The sequence below is a fragment of the Onychomys torridus genome, chromosome 20 (genome assembly GCF_903995425.1).
Source record: "Onychomys torridus chromosome 20, mOncTor1.1, whole genome shotgun sequence".
Taxonomy (NCBI): Eukaryota; Metazoa; Chordata; class Mammalia; order Rodentia; family Cricetidae; genus Onychomys; species Onychomys torridus.
The window spans coordinates 9539416-9566024 of record NC_050462.1 but is presented as its reverse complement, the minus strand read 5'-3'; the positions used below and the strand labels follow the sequence as shown (position 1 = coordinate 9566024).

The 26609-nt window shown below is 41.1% G+C and overlaps 1 protein-coding gene across 4 annotated transcripts in view; it reads left to right on the top strand.

Annotated features, from left to right (window-relative positions):
• Ano4 (anoctamin 4) overlaps window positions 1-26609 on the top strand; it is a 300336-nt gene that overhangs the window by 127556 nt on the left and 146171 nt on the right. For 3 of the 4 annotated variants that reach the window (XM_036169504.1, XM_036169502.1, XM_036169503.1), the window contains exons 3-5: window positions 5111-5215; window positions 13633-13769; window positions 16572-16730. In XM_036169504.1, the coding sequence (XP_036025397.1) occupies window positions 5111-5215; window positions 13633-13769; window positions 16572-16730 (401 nt within the window). The remainder of the gene's footprint in view (window positions 1-5110; window positions 5216-13632; window positions 13770-16571; window positions 16731-26609) is intronic. The other variant, XM_036169505.1, reaches the window with a different exon arrangement.

Sequence of the window (26609 nt, the reverse complement as noted above, 5' to 3'; positions counted from 1 at the left end):
TTAACTTGGGACACAAGTGGGAACCAGGGAAGTAGAACGGGGACTTTTGAAAGAGGGAGAGGACAGGGCATCATGAGGGGGACAGTAGTGAGGTGGAATGCCGAGGAGGGGAGCCTTCAGCAGAGAAGGGAGTGGGGAGATGCGGAAAACCAGGGGGTGAGTGGATTATGAAAAGTCACATGGAACCTACTATCTCACAACTCAACTTTAAAAAAGTTGAAGGATAATAAAACACGTGTGAAAAGAAAAAGGAGGGGAGAATATTAAGGATTAAGTAGGATGGAAATTGTGAGGTAGGGGAGAGAAGAGGGTAATGGGTAGGTTAATCAAAATTGAGGATGGATTGGAAAACCTTATGGAAACATTAATCAGTATTATATTCACTGCCACCAAGACTCAGAGAGCAGGGGGCTGAAAGAATAGGGAGAAATGCTGTCTCCTGATACAATATGGCCGGCACACTTATGACCTCATAGTATCTGTGGCTACTGCACAAAATCAGGCCATCCCCAAATCCTGGCATCTATGGGATAGATGGTCTCCTTACTGAGGAGTTACTGACAATAGATAGTAACCAAAGAAGGGAGAATCATTCCTTATTGATTTCCATGCTGTGGTAAATGACATGACACCCATGCACATGCAGTATTGGCCATTCTTAGCGTGTTTACAAATAAATAAATAAACAATAAGAGATGAGTGTGTTGAAGTGCATCTGCAAATTTTGAGTAAGGAATTAGAGAGCATAGATATGGACATTTAGGTGTGTGTGTGTGTGTGTGTGTGTGTGTGTGTGTGTATCTCAAAAATAACAAAAAAGGATATTTTACAAAGTCAAAACAAATGCTTTTTATATGTCTTTCACAGCTGTCTACATACAACATATCAAGATACTTTCTTTTCTTCTTCTTTTTTAAGGTAGCAGGCTTCCTTAATGGCATTTTCTTATATCTTGTGGATTAGGTAGGGATAGGAAATCCAGAGCATTTTGTAGCCTGTAACTGTTAGTACCATTAATGAGGTAAAATCACAGTTAAAAGGTCTCAACTGAGCAATGGCTGTAGTCAATGCCTTGTTCTGGAGATAAAGGATGGACCCAGTGTGCCCTGGGGCTGCAGTACATTACAGTTCCATTGAGGATTCTAACTGTAATGTAACAAATCTATATGAAGAAAAGTAATATTCCCCATATACTCTGGTTTCTGCATTCTGTGCTATAGACCTTAATTTTATGGCAAAATTACATTAGAGAAAATATAAAGAATACATAGCTTCATGGGCTCAATAGAAGGAAACATTGTATTCCCATATCAGGACCAAAAGAAAAAAATCTTTGTGAAACAGAGGGTGTGATGGGACCTTAACAGTAGAGAGGAGATGGCTGCCTTTAGTCAGGTGTGAGATGGGACCCTGGCTCAACTGGCTGTTCGCTAACTAAGAAAGACATTATTGTTCCTCTTGTATTTAGCATTTAGCTAAAATCCAAGCTAGATCCAAACATGAAGTGAATGTTTAACATGTTGTTTGCCAAGCTGAAGACCTTTTATTACATGTAAATGCCAATGCAGAGTTTCTTTTGTTGGCTCTGTCTTCAGCCTTATTCAGGCAGAAGAGCCTTAATGAAGAGTTGAGGTTTAACCACGTCTATCCACCAAGCACATAAAGAGTAAAACCCAAAGACTTTATAGCCTTTTAGTTTGTTAAAATTGTTCAGTTTTTTTCACTCTTCGAGGAATATTTTTTAGTTTTTCTCTTTAACTAATTTAGTCTCCATAGTTTTATATGTGGTTGTGTGTTTATTATAATTTTTAAATGTGATTCATTTGAGGAGCTGGAGAGGTGGCTCAGCTAGCAGGTAAAGAGCACCGACAGAGGACTCGGTTACATTCCCAGCACTCACATGCCAGCTTACACCCATCTGTAACTCCTGTCCCCAGTGAATTTTTCTGACCTCCTTGGGCACCAGGCATGCACATGGTTCACAGACATGCAAGCAAAAAAACCACTCACACATATAAAATAATAATTTGAAAAACGTTTAGATGGAATCTGTCTGTTCTTCCCATTTTGCCTTGTAGGCACTTCCATGCTCTGTTATTTTAATCCAAGTTAAAGATACTAGTGATCATGAGGAGGGTCTCATATTTTCAACTTTGTAGTAATCATATCAAAACCACATGAGCAATAATAAATAAGCAAATAAACACATAAGCACAAAGTAAATATGTTACATTTTATATATTAAAGCCATTGGCCGTCAGTCAGGCAATGTATGCTAAAACTAGAGATGTTCACTTTCAAACATCCTGGTGCTCTGGTCTCTCTCTATTGGGAAGTCTTTGTCATTTGGAGCAGCATGAGTGGGTTGCTGTAGAAGGTTCCACATTATCATTTTATACTGTGTGTGTTCCAGAGTAAAGGGGGAAAGATGCTTTATGTCTTACGGGTTCCAAGACTGATTTTAAGTTATACTATGAAGAGAATGATACCTCCTGCAATTTGGAGCCATTTTGTTTATACATTTTAAAAATTGTGTTTATTTAGAGTCTTTTTTCAATTGAATAATACCTATAATTTAGTATTTATAGTTTATGCTGTGAGTCTGAATTCTAAAGTTGAAATAGTTATCATCTTTCACTGGACCAGTCCAAAAAACATAAATGTCTTTAAGAATATCGTATGTTTGTTGTGAAAAGCAAAACACTAAGACTAAAATTTAATGATTCAACTTTTTGTAGCTAACTTCTGTACTTGTTGGCCTATTTTGTTCCTGTTCTTCTCAGTCATATTAATGTGTACTCTTCTTTGTTATACTTGAGGTATTTTATCTACACCTGCATTCTTGGTGGTCTCCACGGCAATGGGCAGTACCGAACTGTTATTTTTATGTCTCCTGTGTGTGTCGGGGGTGGGGGGAGTGTTCGTCCATGAATAGAACAAAGTAGAGGTTGAAAAGCATGAGAACTTTTCTCTGACCATGGAAGGAAAAGATGAATGTGTTGTTTTCATTGAGGGACAGCAGGAAGAATGTTTATTTGTCCTGAGAAGCTGTCCCACGGGTAACTTGAGAAGTTGCAGCAAAGCAATTGTGTGCACGAATCTGAAAAGTTCATTGCAGTGTCTTTTGTATTAGACAGCATCTCCTGACAGTTACAGGAGTGATCACTGGGCTCCCAACTATTCAGTGTGGAGAAAGGCTTTGCGTAGACAACACTGTAGCCTTCATGAAGTACTATGGATGATAACACAAATGGCCTCCTTTACTATTGACTGTGACCGTTAAGAGCTTTTCTGTATTAGTGCCTTTAATCCCCGTGCGACATTACAAGGCTGTATTCATCAACCCGCGTTTTCACACAAGGAAACTAAGAGCTAGAAAGGTTTAGTGTGACCTAATCACAATTTTGATGCTGGCATTTAGCTTTGCTTTTGCTCCACTGTGTCTCATAATCACTGCACAGGCTCATTCGTTCATCCAAGTCACACTCGCTGAGGGCAGGCCCTGCATGAAGAGTCACCTCCCTCTGAAGGCTCACCTTCTGCTGTATGAAGTCACTAGTGAACATTCTGTAAGATAGCGGCTATGACTTCTTATTGTAGAGTTTTTGGAATGTAGCTGAAATTTTATATGAGACTAAATATACATAGTATCTATCTATTATCTATCTTTCTTTCTATCTATCATCTATCTATAGATATAAAAAGATTGTTTCTTTAAAACACATGTATACATACTCCATGCTATGGCATACTCATTTTATTCATCATGTTACCTATGTATTTTAAACTTTGTAGATTCTGAAAATTAAAAGTGTTCTTACCAAGAAGTGTTGTTTGGTTGTGAGCCTAGCCTTTAATGGCTAAGCTGACTCTCACTCCTGGTCTCTTTTGAGTCCCTCCCCTCAGAGCTCTGAAACCTCACAGAAGAGCAGGGGGAGGAATTGGGGGAGCTGGAGGGGTTTAGGATATGGGAGAACATGGGGGGGGGGAGAGAATGACCTGCCTGACGAAATCAGCTAAGCAGGGATCATGGAGGTTCAGGGGGACTGAAGCAACCACGACGGAGCCTGCATGGGTGTGTGCTGTGCCCTCTGTGTATATGTGATGGGTGTTGACTTGGGGTTTTTGTGGGACTCCTAACAGTAGGAGTGGGGGTGTCTCTGACTCTTTTGCTTGCTCTTGGGACCCCTTTCCTCCTGCTGGGTTCCCGAGCCCAGCCTTGCCGTGAGGGTTTGTGCCTGGTCTGATTGTATCTTTTTGTGCCATGTTCACTTCATGTCACTGGGAGGCCTGCTCTTTTTTCTGGGAGGAGAAGGGGGGGAAGTGGATCTGGGGGAGAAGGGAGATAGGAGGGGTCTTGGGAGAAATCAAGGGAGGGAAGGGAAGGGAAAACATCAGGTCGAGATGTTTTGTATGAGAGAAGAATAAATTTTTTAAAAAACATTGTGTTAATAATAAAATTACTTTCTGATGTCCTGTTTTCTTTGGCCTAAGTGTTCTGTGGGTGTGTGGAGCATCAGAGAAAAGCCTTCTGTCTTTAGAACACACTCACATGATCGCACAAACCTCCTGCAAGAGGCTTAATTATTTTGTAACATAGACTGAAGGATCCTGCTACAGTTAAAATAAATGTTGTAGCTGAGAAATCTCATTGTGAGCAGGAAAATATTGATATCTTGTTTTCAGTCATATTCTGAATAGCAAATCCTTCCACAAGAATGAATTAGTGTAATTTTGAAGAGAATCACATCAGAGAGTATTTTGTTAAATGCCACATTTTATCTACATAGAGAAGATGAGAATAATTTTAAGTTTCCATGACTGGAAGCTCCGATTTTGTTTTAGCTGGGGAAAATGCCAGTAAACACTATGAAAGCATGCTGCATTTTTTTAAGCAGTTGTTTTTATTTTTCCGTGGGGACATTTTTGATACATAGAGAGTGCGGAGATGTGTGTCTTTCTCTCTTGTCCATTGTGAAGTCAGCTGTCTAAGAGGAGGGATTACTAGCAAGCCAACTAGCTGTTCACTTTGGATGTCATTTCTCAGGGCCCTAATGCTGGGCCCTGCTATAACCAGAGCAAACTCCATGAATATCTTTCATTTCTCTAGAAGGTGGAGTGGATTTACAAGGCCACCAGCTGGATATGCAAATCCTGCCCGACGGCCCAAAGAGTGACGTGGACTTTTCAGAGATTCTTAATGCAATACAAGAAAGTAAGTTTTCACTCAGATTTTAAATTCACAAGAGGAAAGAGTATGATAATATTTGGCAAGGGTTAAAGAACCAGCAGCTGAGCTGTTTCAAACTCAAAGGAATAATCAATCGATGTGGTCAAAAAGATACTGTACAAAACAATTTTGAGACAAGAAGAGACACTGTAATTTGGGTTAATTTGTGAAGCTGAGCCATAAGATATTGGGATCTTGGGAGAATTCTGTGTGTTTACAGTAGTATGGTATTTTGAAAATATTTAGAATGTTTTAGGTTCAGAACAATTATAACCAAAGAAAAATCATTTTTAACAAACCTAAATATCGTTCCTCTGCTGAAATACAAGAAGTAAGAACTACATGTTGACCCACTAAGACCAAATCAGAACCATACTGTCCAAAAGAAATAGGTGGCGTCATCAGTGAAGGGCCATGTCCCAGAAATGAGCCCTCCTTTCTGCACGTACTGATTCTCGGTAAGAGGACTCTCCTTACACTGTTTGGTCTTCTGTAACTGTCGCTCAGAATCCTATTTTGATCAACACATGTGCTCAAATATAGATGGAGCACTGAGCAAGTGATCGTCACTGCCTTCATTAACAGTGGATTCTCGACGATCACATCAGTCGCTATCATACGATGCTGAGCTTGAAGCACTTATAAATGAAGAGCATTTCAGGAAAAACAAGTACATTTTTTCTACTTTAAATTACATTTTTGTACAAATTTCTCTTTGTGTATGTAGCTCTGGGAATTGGACGCAGGGCTTTGCAAATACCAGGCAAGTGCTGTGCTTCTGACCTCATCACGCTGTATTCTTGTGAATATTTCTCATCAGTTTTCTAGTCCTTTCCTCACCATTGCGCTGTTTTCTTGATTTTATGAGATAACGAAGGGTTCAGTGTTTTTCTGCAGGATAATTGAAGATGGGAAAATTAGCGAAGAATTCAGACAGCCGTTGGAGGTCAGATTAGAACAGAGGCGGCTGTAGCCTTTGCCCCCCCCCCCCCCCCATGATTTCTGTTCTGAATTTAAACATGTTGAGATGAAGGTGAAGCTATGTTTGAAAGAAGTGGTTTTAATTAATAATATGTGAGGACCAGTTATTTGTTCCAGATGGTCAATCCTTCATATTAGCTAGGGAGTACAAAAGGAAAATTTCCCCAGGAGGATGAAAAAACAAATGAATAGACAGGGGACAGAAAGTTATAAAATTATTTCATCTGCTGTGAAGGATAAAAAATTGCATAGTTCTCAAAGGATTAAAAATTATGTCTCCCCTGGCGAAATTTGGCTCCATATAAATGCTGGGGATGAACTTAATCAATGTGTTTTTAGATCTTTGTTAACCTCTATCAAAGTGAAGTAATAGTTTATAAGGAAGTATTTTTTGTAGTACTTGGTCATTAGTAGACCTCAGTTAAAGGCGTCTTTGTCTCTTGCTTCTGTTTGCTAGATTAAAATGATTATATCTCTATGAATATCTCATGAATAGAGGAATGCAAATTTGTAGGTATTTTATCAAGTTCAAAATAAGATCATGGCATGGTGCTGGAGAGATGGCTCAGCAGTTAAGAGCACTTGGTACTGTTACAGAGAACCTGAGTGTGGTTCCCAGCACCCGCATGGTGGCTCACAACTGTCCATGACTCCAGTTCCAGGAGGTCCACATCCTCTTCCTGAGACAGCAGGCAGATCCCTTGAATTCCTGTGTCAGCAGACTTTCCTGTCACCTAATGTTGCTAACTGTTTCTCTCTGAGAGCGGGAGCTTCCAAGAAGAACCAGAGAGGAAAGACTAACTTCCTGATACCTCCACCCCAGTCTTCTGCAGATGCAGCGGGTAGAAGATGAGGAGACAGTTTCGCTCAACTGTGGCCTCCTGGCCTTTCTGTGCGCCCACCTCCTGCTCACTGCAGAAAAGCTGATATTTTAAAACAACATCACTAAGATAATTACAAGAAGAAAAATAGCCTTCCCAACATGGAGAGGGGTGGTCAGCCATAGCTGGAGAGCTGTTGGCAATTATTAGCAGCTGGGAAAGGAGCTGTCAGTTTTCCCTAAGATTGTAGCCTCTGTGTATCGACTCTGCTCCAGTAAGAGGAGCACATCCAAGGATATGTTGGCAGTACGAATGGGCTTAATGGGTTAAATAATATAGAAGAGGACACAAATTAAGTGCATGGGGAAGGGGCGTAGATCTGGAAGGAACCGGCCTGTGGATATGTAAAACACATACGAAATTCTCAAAGAACGAATACATGTGTGTAACTATTGATAAAAAGACAAGTAGCTGATGTTTTAAAATGTTGAGATGAATATTGAGTGTCTCCTATTTGCTAACTTCTATGTCAGCCTTCTATATGACAGGAAACACAGTGTAGACATAAAAATAGATTTATTATAAAAAGTCTGGTGTTAAAATTGAGACATAAACCATCTTTATATGTATGTACATATGTATATTTACTGAGTTGCTCCTAGACTTGTCCTTTTTCATGCTTCCTAGTGGTGCTTTGAGGCCGGTGTGCAAAGCTTTCAGAATTCCATGTTTCCATGTAATAATCTGCAATTTATGACAAAAATGGCATAATAGACTGGCATTCTGCAGAACAATTATAGACAGCAGGATCATGCTGCAGAGGCCCCTCGGATCTTCCACTACGACCTATAATTTCACCTTGTTTTGTCTCCAACGCAAAGTCCTAAGACTAAAGAACTCACGTGCTGCGCTGACAGCATGAGGTTATCCTGATGCATTTGGAAAATTAAAGAGCAATGAATCAAGTTCTTTGATTTTTTTTAAACACCCTACTTCCTTTTAGACTCTTTCTCAAACAATTTACTGTCCCTTTTTAATTTTAAACATTGCTTTTATAGCCTTGCTTCCCAATGTCATCCTCTTGCCTGGAAGTGTAAGTAAACGCTTTCCATTCATGTCTCCTCTACCGCCTAACACTAAATGCTGGTTCAACAAACACATGGCTCATAACTCATAATTAGTTAATCTGATTATTATCCTTGCGATCTCTTTTCCTTAGAGAATTAATAATCACTAACGCCTAACACTCCAGATGATTTTCCCTAGAGAAGCAGTTGAAGTAACTGTAAATATTTGATGAGTGGAATCATTAGTTTTTTTCACCACATAAAGACAGCCTTGGTCTTCCCTATGAAAGGACTGGGATATCCCTGGTCCTCTGGTTTCTCTCCTCTGTCCTTGTCCTGGCTTAGAACAGAAAGAAAGCTTAAAATCTCTTTTTGTGCTGAGTGGGATGTTTGACTCAGACGCCATAGCTAGTGTTTGGTCTCCCAGGCAATTTGAGCTCTTGACTCTTGCCCAGTTACTGTATATGAGTCTTAATGTTCTGGTTCTACTGCCCCTCCCCCCTTTTGAGCTGTGTTCCTAATTTCTGAAACAGAGAGTCTTCCAGTGTCTCCCTCGCTCCTCACGTGGACTGAGCCCACTTGGGGTCGCCGTCCTTGCTGTCCAGGTCTGTTCACTCAGCTCTTGCTCAGTTGGACTCTGCTGCAGATCCCTGACTTGGATCCCATGTGATTGTTGCTCTCCCCCCTCTCTCTTGTTCTTTGTAATTTATTCCCCAGAGCATTTTGGTTCTCTTCATCACGAAATGAGCCTAAGAGCAGAATTCTACTATGTAGATAATTATCGAATATTTTCTGTTTGAGGAAAAAACATTTGGGGGGGGGTAATGAAATCCTTTATCAAATGATCTTATATGAATACATGGCATCTCTGTGAGGTTCAGGCCATGGATAGAGAAGCCTTACTCCCCACTCTGGATGGACAGTGAGCTCTCTAAGGCAAGAGTCCATGCCCATGATGTCCAGTGTCTTACCCTTAATCCCTAGCCTAATACAGTGTTTAGACATAGTAGATACTTAAAATATGGTTGAATGAATAGATTTTTAAAAACCTATCGGTTTGCTTTGTAATCTAAGGCTTAATTTTCTCCTTCAGGAGATAACATAAGTTTGTATATAACAATATTGTACTTCATTCCTAAAACCTGCCCAGTAGTTAAAGATGAAGAGCCCTAAAGCAGTGCTGACATGCTGCAAAGCCCCCTTCTCTTTCTCTTTGGAAAAGAAGGGAAACACCTGGCCACTGTGTTCTACTGATGACATGCTTAGCTGCTCATGCTCTGATAAGGAATTTAATGTCTGCTAAAGCTATGGAGTGTTTGGCAAGTGATAAAGAGGACTAAATTATTTTTTTAAAAAATGGATTTCTATGGCATACTGACTTCTCTGAACATCTCCCCATTAACATCAGCTCCTTAGTGACTTCAGACAGGGAAGGTAAAGGGCTTCCCTCCATTCCTCACCAGCTGTTTGCATTAGTGTCAATGAATTGGAGCCTTAATGCAGAGTAGGGTTTCTCAGCCTAATGCCACAGTAGTCCTTTGTTGTTCATGGGACATTCATTCCAAGATCTGGAACTAGAGTGCCACCTCCTTTGTTGGACATTCTCTGAGTGAATGACAGGCAGGTAGCACACACCCCTAAGTGTGTCTGAGTATATTTTCAGAGAGGATTAGCTGAGAAGAAAAGACTCACTCTGAATGTGAAAGTGACCATCCTTGGTTGGTGACTCAGACAGAGCAAGAGGGGGAATCAGAGCAGCCTCAGTCTCCCACTGCTTTCTGTCTGCCTCTGCAATGTGACCGGCCAGCAACCTCACACCAAGACTGGAGCCCTGACCCTGTGCTCCTTCCCCTGCCAGCAGTGATCTAAAACAAGTCTTTCTTCCTCCAAGTTGATTTTTGCTAGATGTTTGTCACAATGAGAAACTGACTCCTTGAAGCAACCTGTCCATCTGGTTAATACCTATTTTACTTTTTTGTGTTGATAAAATGATGACTTAAATGTCTGAAAGTCTGCAGTTGACAACCCACATTTCTGCTCTCTACATGTTACTATGCAAACAGCATGCCCATTATCCCTTTTAATCTCCCTGGCCACTGTATTAGGACCAGCATCTGAAATTGCCTCCAGGCATATTTCCGATTATCCAGATGAGATGCTCTTAGCATCTTCTCGATATTCTAATGTCTTTAGCAATTGCACCCATTTCAGCTGCACCTTTACACATAAGTTTTCCAAATATTTCTGCTCTTTCACTTTGTTCCCAATTCTCAGTGTAAATTTGTCTAGAATCAACCAGTGATACCCAGACTACTTCATTGACAGTTGGCTGGTAAACTTACCATTCACCTTCAAGCTCAGCCTCCTATATAGTCTCAGGGTATGGGCACAGTCCGTGCAAATTCCTTATGCAGACACAAAGGTGGTCTTTACTCCGGTTTCCATAGCTTCATCATGTCCCTTTGAAAACTCATGCTTGCAGCTTCTACCATGCTACTGTTAGCATTCTGATCTTTTGAACTCTAATTCTGCTTCTAAACTGCAGCATTCTAGGCTTTTAGCCTTCTTCGAATGCCTCTGTGTTCCTCCTGCAAGCCAGTTTCAAAAGCTCATTCACAGTGTCAGATGCAGTCACAGCAACACCTCTGCTTCTCAGTGCTCCATTTCCAGGATTCATTCCTGTGATAGTGTTCTGTGATTGCAACCAATACCCAAGGCAATCAACTTACAAACAGAAAGGGCTTGTTGGGGCGCCCAGTTTGGGAGACTTCGGTACATGGTTGATTGGTCCTATTGCTTTTGGTCCTGTGCTAAGGCTATATCCTAGCAGCTAGTGGGTGACAGAGTAAGAGTAAGGCCTCTAGACCCTTGGCTAGAGTTTAAAAGGGGGAGAGAAGGCTCCCAGTGGCTAGATGAACCCCTGCTGGGTTAAGCATATTAAAGTTTCTGTAATTTCTTAACAGTATTAGCTTCCAGACGAAGCCTTTAAAACATGGGCCTTTAATATCCAAAGAATGATAAGAAGTCTAAAAGATGTCTACCTTGTTGTGCAAACAAGCACAAATTTATACAACTAAGTAAGTGTTTGCAATAGCCAGCAGGCCTTTGACTTTGTTAAAATGACATTTTGTCCTATGGCTCAAAACGAATCCATAACTACCTGTAATTTCATCACTGTCTACTTGAAACTGTGAGGTCCTGGCTCAACCCTAAAAATCATGAGTGGAGTCCTGGGTTCAATGATATTAGCGGAAAGAGATTTTCATGTCACTAGACCACAGTCCCCACCATGTCTTTTAACAAGTACGTGTTGTGTTGAGCACTGACTCTGTGCCACGTTCTCTATAGAGCTGTCAAAACTAGCGACGTCCCTGCCCTGAATCCCAATAAGGAAAACAAATGCATCCTTAAACATGAATAAAGAAGGTAATTGCAGTCTGTCTGCTGTGCTGGGAAAGACGTAATAAGAGTATGACCATGGAAAGGGGAGAGTCTCTACCCTGGGTGGTCAGACAATCTGTCCTTGAAACACTACACGTGTTGCGTCTTCAAAAACATCAACTTCTTCAGCTCCTCTCTTTGAGCCTAGCTATGTGGAAAGACAATGGGGTTTTCTTTTCTGTAGTCTTCATGGTCTGTAGTGGGTAACCGTTCCACTTTGACCTGGAAATACTACCCCCTTTGAGGCTTCAGTAACTGTCACGCCTACAAGGCAGAGCAGAGAGAGGACCCCTGAAGACCCGGGATCTGGATGCCAGGGCTCTCTTGGTTCCTGGACCCTGGACGCTGGAGGTAGACAGAACAGAGTTCTCCAAGAACACCGCCAGACTGCGACATACCTTTCCCAGACCCTGTAACCTATCCCTTCACTTGTAAGTTACCCCACAAAATAAACCTCCCTTTTCACTACGTGGAGTTGCCTTAATATTTTAACCAATATAGTGGTCTAAATACCAATGGTGACTACATTCATCAGCACTGGTGTGCTGAATTGCCACACACTTGATATCTTCAAACAACACATCTGATGATCTGATGCTCTGGAGGTCAGAACCTGAAATCAAGGTGTTGGTACCTGCTTTCCTGCTGGAGGTGGTGTGGGGCAGTCTGTTTTGTTGGTGTTGCTGTCTTCGAGAGGCCACCTACTCGCTGTGGTCCATGGCTCTGCCCTCTCTTCAAAGCCAGCAGTATTTCCTCTTCCTCTCTCTGACTCTGATTGTCCTGTGATTTCATGGCGCCTACCCAGTAACCCAGGAGAAGTGTGTCCCCCATGTGTGACCCTTAATAGAAACACATCTGGAAGCCTTTATTGATGTAAAGTAACATATTCACAGGTTCTGGGAGTTTGGTCACCCTTGGAGGAGGATAATGATTGAGCTTGTTCCAGTAAGCCACGACATTCCTCTTTTCATGCGTTTTGCTTTGCAGGTGAAGGACTTGAAAAGACAAGAGAACTGCATAAAGTCACGTGCTCGGCTATAGTTTTAGAATCTGGACACCCCAACTACACAGATTATCTCTCCTCTATGCCCGGCTCGTTCTTTCTTTTTAAACTACTCATTGTTTGCACTTCTTTGATCTATTTCCTTTTCCACAAAGGCAAAGAGCCACATCACTTTCCCTCACCAGAATGTGCCTACCACACAGCTGTACACTTGGCACACACTGTGAGCATGTCTAAAACATTTATGAACGAAAGAATGACTACTCAAATCCAGTCTCCCACAAGTCATTTTATGAAAACAGCTTCTGGCCAGTTATAGACCCTTGGGCACTTTTAAAGCATCAAAATAAAAAATAATTGTAATGTCAGGACATAATTTAAGGTGGGGAAGAAGAGACCCATGCCTGGATGTCCACTCCTTGGGGGTGTTCAGCTTTTTCTCCACGGTGTGCTGCAAGGTGCATTTGATCTTTGTAGTCTCCCCAAGAACCCTGTTGGACAGCTCTTTGTATATTGTTGTATCATTAACATAGTCTATAGGAGGATCCTCTGGATGGCTCCTTCCTTTCAATTCATCGTTAGAGGAAGAACGAAGACAGGAAACCTAACTGTATGCTTCATTCTTGAATGTATTAGAGATATTATAAAGGAAGAAATGAAGAAATAAATAAATGCCACTAAGCCATACACGTGGCACTTTTATGGGGTGCCTTGTCAAGCTGTATGGCTCTTAAGTAAGGAAATATAGCGTTAAAAAGCACAACTCACCTTCCAACCTGGGGAATGAATTCTTAGTAGTTTTAAATGAAAGTACCTTTCTCTAAACCACTATATAAAGGCAATCTGAATAAATCACCCTTTGTTATTCTGGAAGACAAATTATGTTTATGACATGAAGGTGTTTTACCTACTTTGTCTTGACTAAAGTCACCTGTTTGGTCCAACAGGTTTTATGTCTGATGTCTTTTCTCTTAGGGAGGTGTTGTTGAAACAGTGTGTGCACAGGAAGCCAAAGGGAGACACCTCCTCTCACTGTTGATGTCCTGCCCAGCTTCTTAGCCCGTTTTAATGTATGTGCTTTGCTTCCAGTGGCCAAGGATGTCAATATTCTTTTTGATGAATTAGAGGCTGTCAACAGCCCTTGCAAAGATGATGATTCCCTCCTTCACCCTGGAAACCTGACAAGTACTTCAGAGGACGCCAGCAGACTAGAGGCAGGGGCAGAGGTAAGAGTTTGCATGACTTCCTGAAAGAGAATTGCTTCAGGTGGGATCCCATAAGGCATTTTGACAGTCTGTCCTGGGGTAAATTCCATCACACTGCAGGCTCTGGGGAAGCATAGGCAAGTTTTATATGTCTGTGCTGCTCCTCCGTGGCTCTAGTGCATCTCAAGGACCTGAAATGGACTTGCACTCAAAACTGAAAAGTTGATCATGTACTTGCGTTCTGATATCTAGAGATATTTAATGTATACAAAGGAAAATTTTCCCCGACTGCCCATCATTCTATGATGCAGCCTAAGTGCTCCTAACTAACAGAAAGAAAATTTACAAGGATGAACTCCCTAGTATAAACCCCTGAGCCTACAAACTAGCAACATACAACGCACCAGCTTTTCAGGACACTGTTGTCTGAGGCCTCTGAGTTTTCATTCGCCTCTTCTGTGAGTGGGAGACTTCACTGTGGTTGTAAATGGATCCATCTAGGGGAGGGAAAGTATTGTGTGGGGATGTCCACTGTTGCTCAGGCCATATCTCAATGAAGTTTAAGATTTCTTTTGCTGAATGCCACACAGAAGTGGCAGGTATACGGAGGCCAAGTCAGCCATTGACTGCCCCTACCCTATACCTTCACATTCCCAGACACTTACCCATTGAAAGAATGGCACAGAAAATTAGTAACATCCACCAGCCTGTGCAGACCCCGCCCACAAATATCACAGTCTCTGTGTTTCCCCCATTTTTCTTTAGGAAAAGAAACAATTGTCATCTCTACACACTTTGAATGCTGTATAGTAGTAGCTTCATGAAGGGACATTGAAAGGACCCCTAAAAGTGATTAATTCATTTCCCTTCCAGACAAGTGGCAGTTTTCAGGAAGGTCAGGGCTCTGTTGGAAATAGAACAGGTCCCTGCTCAGTCAGAGCCAGGCTTCCTCCTGCACTCTTGAGGAAAGCCCTGCTGTTGTTTGCCATGTTGTTGTTGTGTTGATTGTAGCATTCGGAATTGAACCTAGGACCTTGTGGTCCTAAGCAGAACCCTATCACTGAACTGTATCCTCACCATAAAGCCCTGCTTTTGAAGGCTGATGCTGGTTCTGTTTGGGAAATAACTGTTCATAGGTGCCTCTTCAGGCTGACTTCCAATTGTGTGGTAAAGGAAGAGCCAAAGCGTGATTACAGGTTGAAAATGTCAGTGCTGAAATGTGGGGCAAAGGCCTTCCGTTCCTCCTGACTGAGGATGAGGTTGCATGCATGGAACCTGAGCATGGATATGATGCTAGCATGGTCTTGGAGAGCTAACATGTTTTCAACTTTATACTGTTTTTGAATAGTGATGTATTCTGTAGTTGAGAAAAGACAGGTTTCCCACTTCCACTTGGCTGGGTTTGCAGACTCAGTTCTGAGATCTACTATCCTGAAACACTTAGCTCCAACTTGAGCAGCCCAGACTTGATGTTCCGACTCGATATTCTCCTTCTAGGCCCTACATTCATACACTCTAAGGAGCCTGTGTGAAAAGTCAACCCATGCACCCACTTCTTTAGTTTCTTGATTGTTATAAAATAATGTGTGCATGACTTCTGTATAAGTTTAATAATAAAATGAACATCAATTGAACATCAATTGATCCAGTTTATGAATTAGAAAGATACTTTTCAAGTTATATGCCTTATCAGGGTTGCTAACTTGTTATTGCTTTTAATGTAATGGAACGTCAATATCAGAGTGTATGTAGATAGAAGAATGAGCATTGTCTTGGTTGTTTTGTATGCATGTATTTACATATATATGGAAAGATAAGAAGGTAAAGTATTTTTCTTCTCTTTCTCCTTTCTTTCTTTGAGACAGAGTCTGTGCAGCACTGGGTGGCCTAGAACTTGCCATGTAGACCACACTGGCCTTGAATTCACAGAGATCTCCCTGCCTGTGCCTCCCAAGCACTGGGATTAAAAATGTTTGTCATCACACCCAGCCTTTAAAATGTTTGTTTGTTTGTGTGTGTGTGTGTGTGCTTGTTTTGTTTTTATTGTGGGCAGTCTTGAGAAAAACATAACTGGGACATTGCTAGAACCATTTCAGCTACTGGTGACCATTTTACCATTCCAGGGGCACCATCCTCCCAATGTTCTTGTTTTCTTTTTCATTTTCTTGCTCTATAAGTTACACTACATATAGTATAGACTTAGAAATTTATTTGTTTTATGATTTATAGAAAATCATGTTATGAAGTCTTCTTTACTTGCTATTTCCCTGTAAAAATTTATTTTCTTCACTATGACTTAGTTTGTTCATTTTCATTGTTGTATAGTATTTCACTGATTGTATATCTGTTGCATAATGCATTAACCATGTGTTGTATATATCTGAGTGTGTTCTAATTTTAAATTTTTCTACTATTTTGAGCAATGCTGTTGTAAATATTTGTCTACATCTCTTAGTTGCTTGCTAAGAGTTTCTCTGGGGTTTTATGTTATGCAAGTGTTCAGTTTTACAAGATAGTGACAATATGTTTTCCAAAGTTACTACTTCCGTTTTCACCCTGACCAGCAGAATATAATGGATTTCCAGTTGCCCCATCTCCCTGTCAACATTTGCTATTTTCAAATGTCTTGCATTTTTGCCCCTTTTATATAATACATCTTCTGTGTTTATTTTGTTTCTTCTTGTTTACCTATTTCATTTTATGAACATGAAATTTTAATAAAAGCATGGAAATGTCACTTAGTTTCAGTTCTTCTCTTACATTACTCACCTGAAGCTCAGGCTCACGAATGGCTTGAACTGGTCTCTTTGTCTTTGTACACAGACAGTGCGAGAACGAAACAAAGCCAATGGACTTTACTTTAGAGATGGAAAATGTCGAATTGACTACATTCTTGTGTACAGAAAATCCAATCCTCAGACTGAAAAGAGAGAAGTATTTGAGAGAAATATTAGAGCAGAAGGACTGCAGATGGAGAAAGAGGTAAATAGTTTTCTTGCATGGGAACACACACGTGTGCGTACGTGCACATGCACATACACATGTATACACACCAGGAATTGGATTTAATCTTTATTAAGAAATTTTTAATCATTTTATATACCAACCACAGATTCCCTCTCCTCTATTCCCTCCTCCTGCTCCCTTCCAAGCATCCCCCACAACCCACCCCCTATTCCCTCCTCCAAAAAAGTAAGGGCTCCCATAGTGAGTCAGCAGAGCCTGATACATTCAGTTGAGGCGGGTCCAAGCCCCTCCCCCTGCATCAAGGCTGAGCAAGGTGTCCCACCATAGGGAATAGGCTCCAAAAAGCCAGCTTGTGCACCAGGGATAGATCCTGATCACACTGCCGGGGGGGGGGGGGGGGCTCAAATAGACCAAGCTACACAACTGTCTCCCCCATGCAGAGGACCTATACAAGAATTAGACTTGTAAGTGAGGCTTTGATATACTAACAGGACATTTCATTTAATTAGTTCCCTGTTTCTGTTTTCAGTATTTGGGAGATGTGACGTGTATTGGGCCTTTGAAGCACATTTTGTTTGTCCTTTAGAGTATTTTACTGTCAAAGGACTTCACGACAAAGTATTTTGTTTTAAGCTATGATGACTTATCTGACTTCCCACATCTGCTGTGTTCTGTGTCTATAACAGGGGACTCTAGTTACCCATGGTAAAGTAAACTTTGAAAGAAATGTAATCAGCCCCCTCTGGAGGCCATGGTTACATTTTATGAGCTATAATGTATGTGGGCATCCCTGCCCACCAGAAGAGATTGGCTATTTGGGAGAGTGGGAGAAACCACTCAGCTAGAATTTATAAAAATGATTTCAGTTTTAAAAAAACATTCGCATTGTTTCTTAACAGGTTACCAGCTCAACCCTTAGCTTGTCCCACCCCCTTCCTGTCTTCTCTGCATGGAGAGTTTTTCAGAACTAAATAAACAGGAGGCCCTGCCAAGCCTCTGATAATCATCCCTGGGAGGCTCATTGTTCACCCGGCTGTGTGTGTGTGTGTGTGTGTGTGTGTGTGTGTGTGTGTGTGTTCCTGTTAGCTGAGTTATGTAACTCCTAGAGTCTCCTAAACATTGTGTGAAGCTCGTGTGATCAATAAGAAAAACACCCTGACAAATTAATATGTCTCCTCTGTGGCTCCAAGCTGAGTGATAGATCACTGAAGTCAGACTGCCAGGTTTTCATTGCTTGGAGGCATTTTACACCCACACTGGTTATGTTCATCTTGGGAGACAGAGGGTGACTGGGACTTTCCCAGGCTCAGTAGACTGACCTCATCCCTTGAACATTTTCAGTACATAAGCAGTATTTTTCTGGAATGACTCCAACAAGAAACTGGGAAAATGATGAGGTGAGTTTTGCCTAAGGAGAATCGGCTCTTATCCTAGGAGACTGGGCCGGTTTGTTCAAAAGCTCTTCAGGTTGTGTTTTTCCCTGGCCTGGCAGACAGAATTAAATGTCTTTTCATTGTCTTTGTGGGGTTCCCAGAAAGCTTTCCTATGCTGACCATCTGAGCATAGCACATTATATTTTTTCTTAAAAGGCCTTACTTTGTCCTATAGTCTTACTTCTAAGTGGCAGGATTTTAATATGAAAAAAAGGATAAAGATTATAACATCTGCATAGTCTGAAATAATGAAAATCCCTTCTGACTTTGTCAGAATTTTGATTCCTATCAAAATAGAAAGCCCTGTGCAATTAATGAAAGATTGGTATTTTAAGCTTCATGACTATTCTTCCCATTCCCAGGGCTTCTTCCTCTGCATAGCTCATTTCAAAATCATTTCATGAGTTATTCATTCAAGCTAAAAAAAAAAAAAAGTCTTAGCCTTTTTCAGAGAGTATGTATTACTAAACCACATACCAGCCTTCCATGTGTCTCCAAACACAGGCACTGCAGTATGTCGCTGCTATTAGTGGACCTGCAGCTGAGGCTTGCTCAGCCTAATCTACAGTGTGGCATGTTGAGATGTGTGCCCATGGCATGACAGGTGCACTGCTTATGTGATTTGGGTCGTACACTAGTTAATTTGTTTGTTATTACTTTTAAATAGCTAGGTATCCATTTCAATGTGCATCAGGACAAAAAAAAAAGGTGGGAAAAGTATTACCATACAGCAAAACTCAAAAACGAAGCACCCTAAGCATTTTCCTCATTGCCTGTTCTACAGCTTCCTTACTTGTCATTTTTCTCACAGTCCTCAGTATACTGCCAGCAGATAGACAGGCCTTTGCACGGAACTGTTTTCCCAAGCAGCCTCTGGCTTCAGTCTTGCCCTAGCTCCCACGGTCTGCATAAGTGATACAGCATGCCTCTGATGTATTATCTCTTTACTCTCTGCACCTCCTTGTCCTCAGCATTAATGGTACAGTATGTCTCTAATGCAGCATCTCTGCTCTCTCTGCATCCCCGTGTCCTCAGCCAGTTCAGAGAGAAAAGAGATGTTTGCAGGGGAGTAAGAAGTCATAACTGAAGTCAGAGATCCCTCAGGGGCATCTGTATTTGTTTTGTGTTATTAGACATGGACGCTGTCAGAAGCACTCTTCTAGAAATCAAGTGCTTTCCCAACAGTCCCAGCAGAGAGACGAACATTTTAACAGTAATTTCAGCTCCCAAGAGTTACTTCAACCTATTAAAAGACACAAAGCAAAGACTGAAAAAGAAAAGCAAAAGAACCTCAAGGAACTTTCCATGAACCTGTGCACAAAGAATTATTAGTATTATTAGGATCTTTGTCCTACAGTATCCAAAATTATGGAAAAGATATTTTGCAGAATGGGGTATGAGTATCCAAATGGTTAAAGACAGGCTCTTTACTTCAGTTTAATGTAAGAATCCCTATCTCTGTTAAGGTCGGATGTCTAGAAACACAGGAGAATCCTTGGAGCTGACGAAGTGTTTGCCATGCAGGCGTGGAGACCTGAGTTCGGATCCCCAGCAGCCATGGAAAAAGTTGGGCATGACTGTGCTTCTGTAACCCCAATGCTGATGAGGGAAAGAGCAGAAACAAGTGTATCCCCAGAGCTTGCCAGCCAGCTAATCTAGCCAATAGCTAATTGGTGGGCTGGAAGAGATCCTGTCTCAAAAAATACAGTGGAGAGTGATTGAACACACACCAACATTGACCAGTCCACATGCATATGCACACACATGTAAACACACCAAACAAGTGAAAATCTTTAATTCATGATATATGTGATGACATATTATAAAAATGTAATCTTTAAACCTTTGTCAAGGTCTCCATACCCTGGGTCTTCAATATTCAGAAACTATAACTCATATTATCCAGAGTAAGCACTTTATAGCAACATTCTCAACATCAGAGAAAGTCTGATTTAAAGTTATTCCCTTTTAAAAATTATGCTCATATTATTAATTTATAGTTTTTCATGTTTAATTCTGTTTCTTATTGATCCTTTGCTATGTCTTTGAATCATCATTTGTAAGGACATATCTTTTGCTTTATATTATTGCCTGACTTGTGGATACCTTGAATTCCTTAGAATGTGTAAGCAACAGTTGTATTCATGAAACATGCCCCCTCTTCTGGCCCCATTAGTCATGTGGGACCTTAGAGAAGACCCTATCATTAAAATAATTATAAAATAATTCTAATTGTATAAATCAAAGCATCTGGGAAATACGTATTCAACAAACATTGTTTGTACACCCACAGTGTGATAGGCCCTGCTGTGAGCACTAGGAACTCAGCAATGAATAAAGATAAGAGTCCTTGCTTATGGGAGAATCAATCACAGCATAAATAAGCAAATATGTGAAATACTTGCAAGGGCAGCAAAGAAGGATGTGTTGAGAGGGACTTAAATTTTTTTAGAAGTTGCCAAAGGTGAGCCCTTCTTGTAGACGAACAGAAGAGTAAGTCAAAAGGCCCTGATACAGGAACATGTCTGGTACATTGAGAAAACTGTGAGGAGGCCAGTATGACTGGAATTAATTGAGCAAGGCAAAAGATGGAAACCCAGGGACATTAGAACTTAGCAGTGGTGGGGGAAATTGAACTTTTATCTGAGTGACATGGGAGATCTTAGAAACCTTTTATCAGAAAAATGTAGGGCTCTGTTTTCTGTTTCTGAACTCACTCTGAAAAACCTTTTATCAGAATAATATAGAGCTCTGTTTTCTGTTTCTGAACTCACTCTGGCTGCCTGCTCAGATGAGGATGGGTGGGGGCAGGGTGGCATAGTGGGCAATCTAGAAGATTTGTTGTAGAAATCTAAGGAAGAGATAATGGTTTCTTGGCCAAGCATTTACCAGAGAGCATAGTGAGACGGCTCAAAAGTAGATTTGGTAGAAATGCAGACAGATTGAATAAACAGTTTGAGAAAAGCCAGCCAGGTGTGGTAGCAAACGCTTTTAATCTCAGCACTTAGGAGGGAGAGGCGGGTGAGTCTCTGTAATTTCAAGGTCAGCCTGCCCTACATGATGAGTTCTAGGCTATCCAGAGCTATGTAGAGAGACCCTGTTGATATATCATTCATATATATAAATATGGAGAGGGGGCATTCAGTCTTATACTACATTCTGTTTGTCTGAGAAATCAGAAGAAAGGATTTCCCATTTACAGGGATGTGGGAAAGAGTAGGTCTCACTGTACAAGTCTGTAACATTGTTAAGTCTGTGACATTTCAGTGGAGACATCAGACAGAAGATCCTAGAATTTGAGAAGTCCAGGCTAGAGGTATATACTTGGAAAAGGTCCCCCAAAAGAATGGCTGCAAATAGAGAACAGGCCCAAAAATAAAGCACAGGACACTCCAGTGTTTCAAATGTGGACAATAAAGAGGAGCCAGAGACAACAAGTAAGGAATATAAAGAGAACTAGACAGAGAGCCTAGTGGCTGTGGTGCCTGGGAATGAATATTTCAGAAGGGAGTTAGCAATAGACTATGTTTCTCCTGATGGAGTAAAGAAGATTAAAGTGGAATGTGAGTCATTGGGTTATTCGTGTAGGGCCTAAGTGAACCAAGAAAGGCATTTCACTGGAGAAGTGGAGGTGTGATTATCATTGAAGGATTTTCAGGTCCTAGCTGCTTTGGCAGCTGTATATTATTCCTCAGACATGTGAGAAGTACCACACATACAACCAGTCTCCAAAGTGGCATCAAGACATTTGAGTCACCAAGATAGGACTCTCTTAAGGGAGCTGACTCCAAGTTTCTGAGGAGCCTGCATTTTTCCAAGAACCACAACAAGAAGGGCACACACACACACACACACACACACACACACACACACACACATGTAAACAATTCAAATGCAATGAGTGCATATGCCAAGTTACCAACGTCCTTGTAAAGCCTATGGAGGTTAAGCCCAAGATGCCAAAGAGCCCAACCATAGACTCCTGATTTGCTTTCATAGCCTAACCCAAGCATAGGAAGCAGATTTGTACTGTATGGCCAAGGGCTGTACCCTGTCAACCAAAGGCCAAGGACTAACCCAAGGCTACAGCTACAGCTCAGGCTGGAAGGAAACAGAGACAACAGATAGAAGCAGCTGTTTCTAGGAGGTCTTTCATGCTAGTGCATGGCAGAGAAATCTAATCAAGGAAAAGTTCTTTTTTTTATTTAAGATGGCAGAAATAAGTGCTGCCTATATGCTAATCTCTGTGTCCATTTGCAAGGGGATAATGGCATATGGGAAGAATGAGGAGACATATGGAGGTGTGTGTTTGAAGTAATAGGCAAAGAATGACCACAAGCTCCTCCCACAGCACTGCCCTTCCCTGTATGTGCACACAGATACTATATTCTGAGAACCTAAGGATGTCCTCTCTGTGCTCATAACTAACCACCCCTTCACTTCCTGCACAATACCCTATCTTTAGAGTCACACTCAAATATATTACCCTCCATATTGATGAGCATAGTAAGCTTTTTGAACTAAAATGCATGCCAATGAGCTGGCTTAGTGGCTAAAGGTATCTACCTGAGTTCAATCTCTAGAACACACAACATTTTGTAGGAGAGAACCAGTTTCCACAAATCTTGTCTTCTGACCTACATGTGCAAGCCAGGGCATTCTCTCTGTCTCTGTCTCTGTCTCTGTCTCTCTCTGTCTCTCTCTCTCTCTCTCTCTCTCTCTCTCTCTCTCTCTCTCTCTCTCTCTCTCACACACACACACACACACACACACACACGAGAAAATAATAACAATAAATATAATAATAACCTTAAAAGTTAAAATCTAAATGCACAAAATAAAGAAACTGGTTAAAACAGTTTCTGCATTTGCCAGTCTCTCAGAATAAAAAATATCTATCTGCAATAGAGGAATACATGCACATTCAGGACTGAGTATGTTATGTATTTCTTCTTGAAATGATAATATAAAACTATTATTGAGATTTTTCACACATTTGTAAGCACAGACTATCATACCCTCTATTAGTCGAGATGATTCAGACCAAATGGTAACCTTCCTCAAAATAGGAAGAAACAAACTTCTACATTCCCTGTGAATGTCAAGGTCAAGGAGGTTAGGAGGCTATCTGAGAAGACAGCCAGGGTCACAGGTAGAAAGAGAACCAAGGAAATTTGAGTGCATAGCAAAGCCAGGAACTCTCCAGACTGTGCATCATGTGCATTTTTGGCCTCTCGTAGTTGTGGTTTTGTCTCATGGTGCAGTCGAGGCAGAGCTGAGCGGTACTGGACAACTAAGCTATGCAGACTTTCTGAGTCTCAATTTCACGCACTTGATAATGAAGGCAGGATAATGCTCCATTGCAGTGGGCAGCTGTTCTCACCATGCCCTGAAGCACCGCCCCTAGTTAGGTAGCAGGTAACTGTTACACCTGCCTATGACCTGGAGGTACATGCCCCTGGGGCATAGCCACTAGTACACTTAAGATCTGGGATGCATGTACATGGCTCTCTTTTTGCTACCTCGTGGTTTTGGATGCTGGGACAGGCCAGGGCAGAGCTCTCCAGAGAACAGCATTGGACTGTGCCTCACCCTTCCAGGATCCTGTGACAAATTCCTTCACTCTGTCTTGTGAGTTCCCTTTCCTAATAAATTTGTTGTCCCCTAAAGTAGACTCTGTGGATTTCTCCCATTACTCCAAGAAATGATAAGAGGATTAAGTGACCCCACATATGGGATACATGATAGCATGTCTTCAATTATTTTCATACTTATTTTTCCTCTAGCTTTTATCCTAAAACATTGGGTTCCTCCCCCACACACCAGGATGTTTCTTCAATTGTATTATGCTTATGGGAAATGATATTGATTTTTGATTCATAAATATCATAAAGTAATGCATGAAATTATAATTTCATAGATGATATAGATATTTCTAGGACTCAAGGCAAACACACCAAAAGATCTGTGAATCTTGCTTTCTTTTCGCACCTTTACATAATTCCTGCCCCTTGAGGGCAGGGGCAGGGGCCGTGGTATATTCTTAATTAATAGAAAATGATACCATCATAACAGGTCATGAGATGTCAATGTTACAGTTATATTGTGACATATGAGATTCAATCTCAGCAGGCTGGCGGCTATTACAATTACTATTTTATTACTGTAAAGAGAAACCATGACCAAGGCAGCTCTTATAAAAGAAAGCATTTAACTGGGGGCTTGCTTACAGTTTCAGAGGGTGAGTCCATTGTGGCAGTTAGCATGGTGTCAGGCAGGCAGGCGCTGAAGCATCATCATGGTTGTCATGATCCATATTCAGAGAAAGAGAGAGAGAGAGAGAGAGAGAGAGAGAGAGAGAGAGAGAGAGAGAGAGAGACTCTGGGCTTGGCATGATTTTTTGAAACCTCAAAGCCCACCCCAAGTGACATACTTCCTCCAACAAGGCTAAGTTGCCTCCTAGCTCTTTTAATCCTTTCAAATAGTGCCAGTCCCTGGCAACTAAGCATTCAAATATAGGAGCCTCTGGGTGTCATTCTTATTCAAACCAAGAGTAAGACCTGTTGTGATGTGGCTTATGAAGAGCCCTGTGATGAAGGAAAGTAGGTTATCCTTAGAAACTTGCCAAAGCTGTTGTTTATTGGGGCAGTCTCTAAAGGGGAGGTGAGACATAGGAGAGAGAAAAGATGAACCATGTAGTGTTTCAATTGGACCTGGACTTCTACCTGATCCAATAAGGAAGCTGTAAGAAAGTGTACAAAAGACCTGGGACACTTTTAAGGAAAGAGTCCTGGTGGCAGTCACTGGATGACAGATGTGGAGGTGGTGGGTGCTGCTCGTTTTTCCAACCATTCTGGGCAGAGCACCTAAAGCAACTGATACCACTGGTATTGACACCAAAATTGTCAAATCCATAGTATCCAGACAACCTGTGTAGTGGTCTTAACAACTGCATAACTCAGGAGATCTTAGCTGAACATAAGGAGAACAGGAGCAATGGAGATGGGCATGGATTCAGTTTTAATCTGCTATTTTTTCTCCTACATTTAGAATACTACACTTTAGAGTTAAGGACCACATATGGCTTATGTAATTTCTTTAAGAGGAAAATCTATCTTACTGGGTTTTTTAATCTTAGAGACTTACTCCAGTGCTTATCTGTGAAAGTTTGAATTTGGTACAAAATATTGTGCATAGCTGATTTCTATTTATTTACTTTTTAGGGTTTTTTTATTTTACTTTTGTGTGTGAATGTTTTGTCTGCATGTATGTATGTGTACCACATTTATACCTGGTGCTAGCAGAGGTCAGAAAAGGGTGTTAGATCCCCTTGAGCTGGAATTACATATTGTTGTGAGCCACTGTGTAGGTTATGGGAATTGAACCCTGGTCCTCTTTAAGAGCAGCATGTACTCTAAGTCACTGAACCATGCTGTGGGATGTCTTTCTGTATGCTATGTCTTTCTGTACACTGTAAATATGTGTTGCTCTGATTGCCAGGCAGGAAGTATAGGCAGGGCAAGCAGACAAGGAGAATTCTGGGAAGAGGAAGGCTGAGTCAGGAGTTGCCAGCCAGACAAGAGGAAGCAAGATGACAAGGCAGAACTGAGAAAAGGTACCAAGCCACATGGGTAAACATAGATAAGAGTCATGGGTTAATTTAAGTGTAAGAGCTAGTCAGTAATAAGCCTGAGCTAATGGCCGTGCAGTTATAAGATTTGTCCTGACCAGCCAGCCGGGACACAGGAAAACTTCCAAATACTGAGCCATCTCTCCAACCTAGTGAATAGCTATGTTCTATGGTTGTGTTGAAGTAACACCTGTCATTTCGGTCCTAGGGTTTCCCAGTATTAGAAACATTTGGGGTAGCATAATTCTTTGTTGTGGGTTTTACACACTGTAAGATGTTTAGCAGCAACTGTGGTCTATCCATTGCTGATGCTAGTAACACCTATTCTAAGTCTCCAAACATTCTTACTTGTCCCAGTAAGAATTGACAGGGTCAGGAAGGGTTGACCTTGGCTAAGAATCACCAAGTTAAACAACTGGTCCAATATTTTGTGGTGTGTTGTTGTGTTTATGATGTACTGAGAGGAATTAAAGGTGGATGAAACCATTTTATGGTCCAGGGGACCAACTGGTTTAAACAATGGAACAGAAGACTATTGATTCAGAAGAAAAGAACCTAGTTATTTAAGGAAAAGAATAGGATCTAAGTTAGGAATGGCCTCTCAAGCCAGGCAACTGAGATTTGGATCTGCTTACCTCTGTACCAATTACTAAGTAAATAATTGGGTAAGGTTTTTAACCTATGTCTCAATTTCTTCATTATTAACTGGCATATAATTGCATGAAACTCTTCTGAAAATAAAGTGAATTCTGAGTCCTATATTCTATTCCTGCTAGGAGAGTCTGGCAAAAATTAAGTGCCTAATCATAGGCAATGTTGCCATTATTAAGA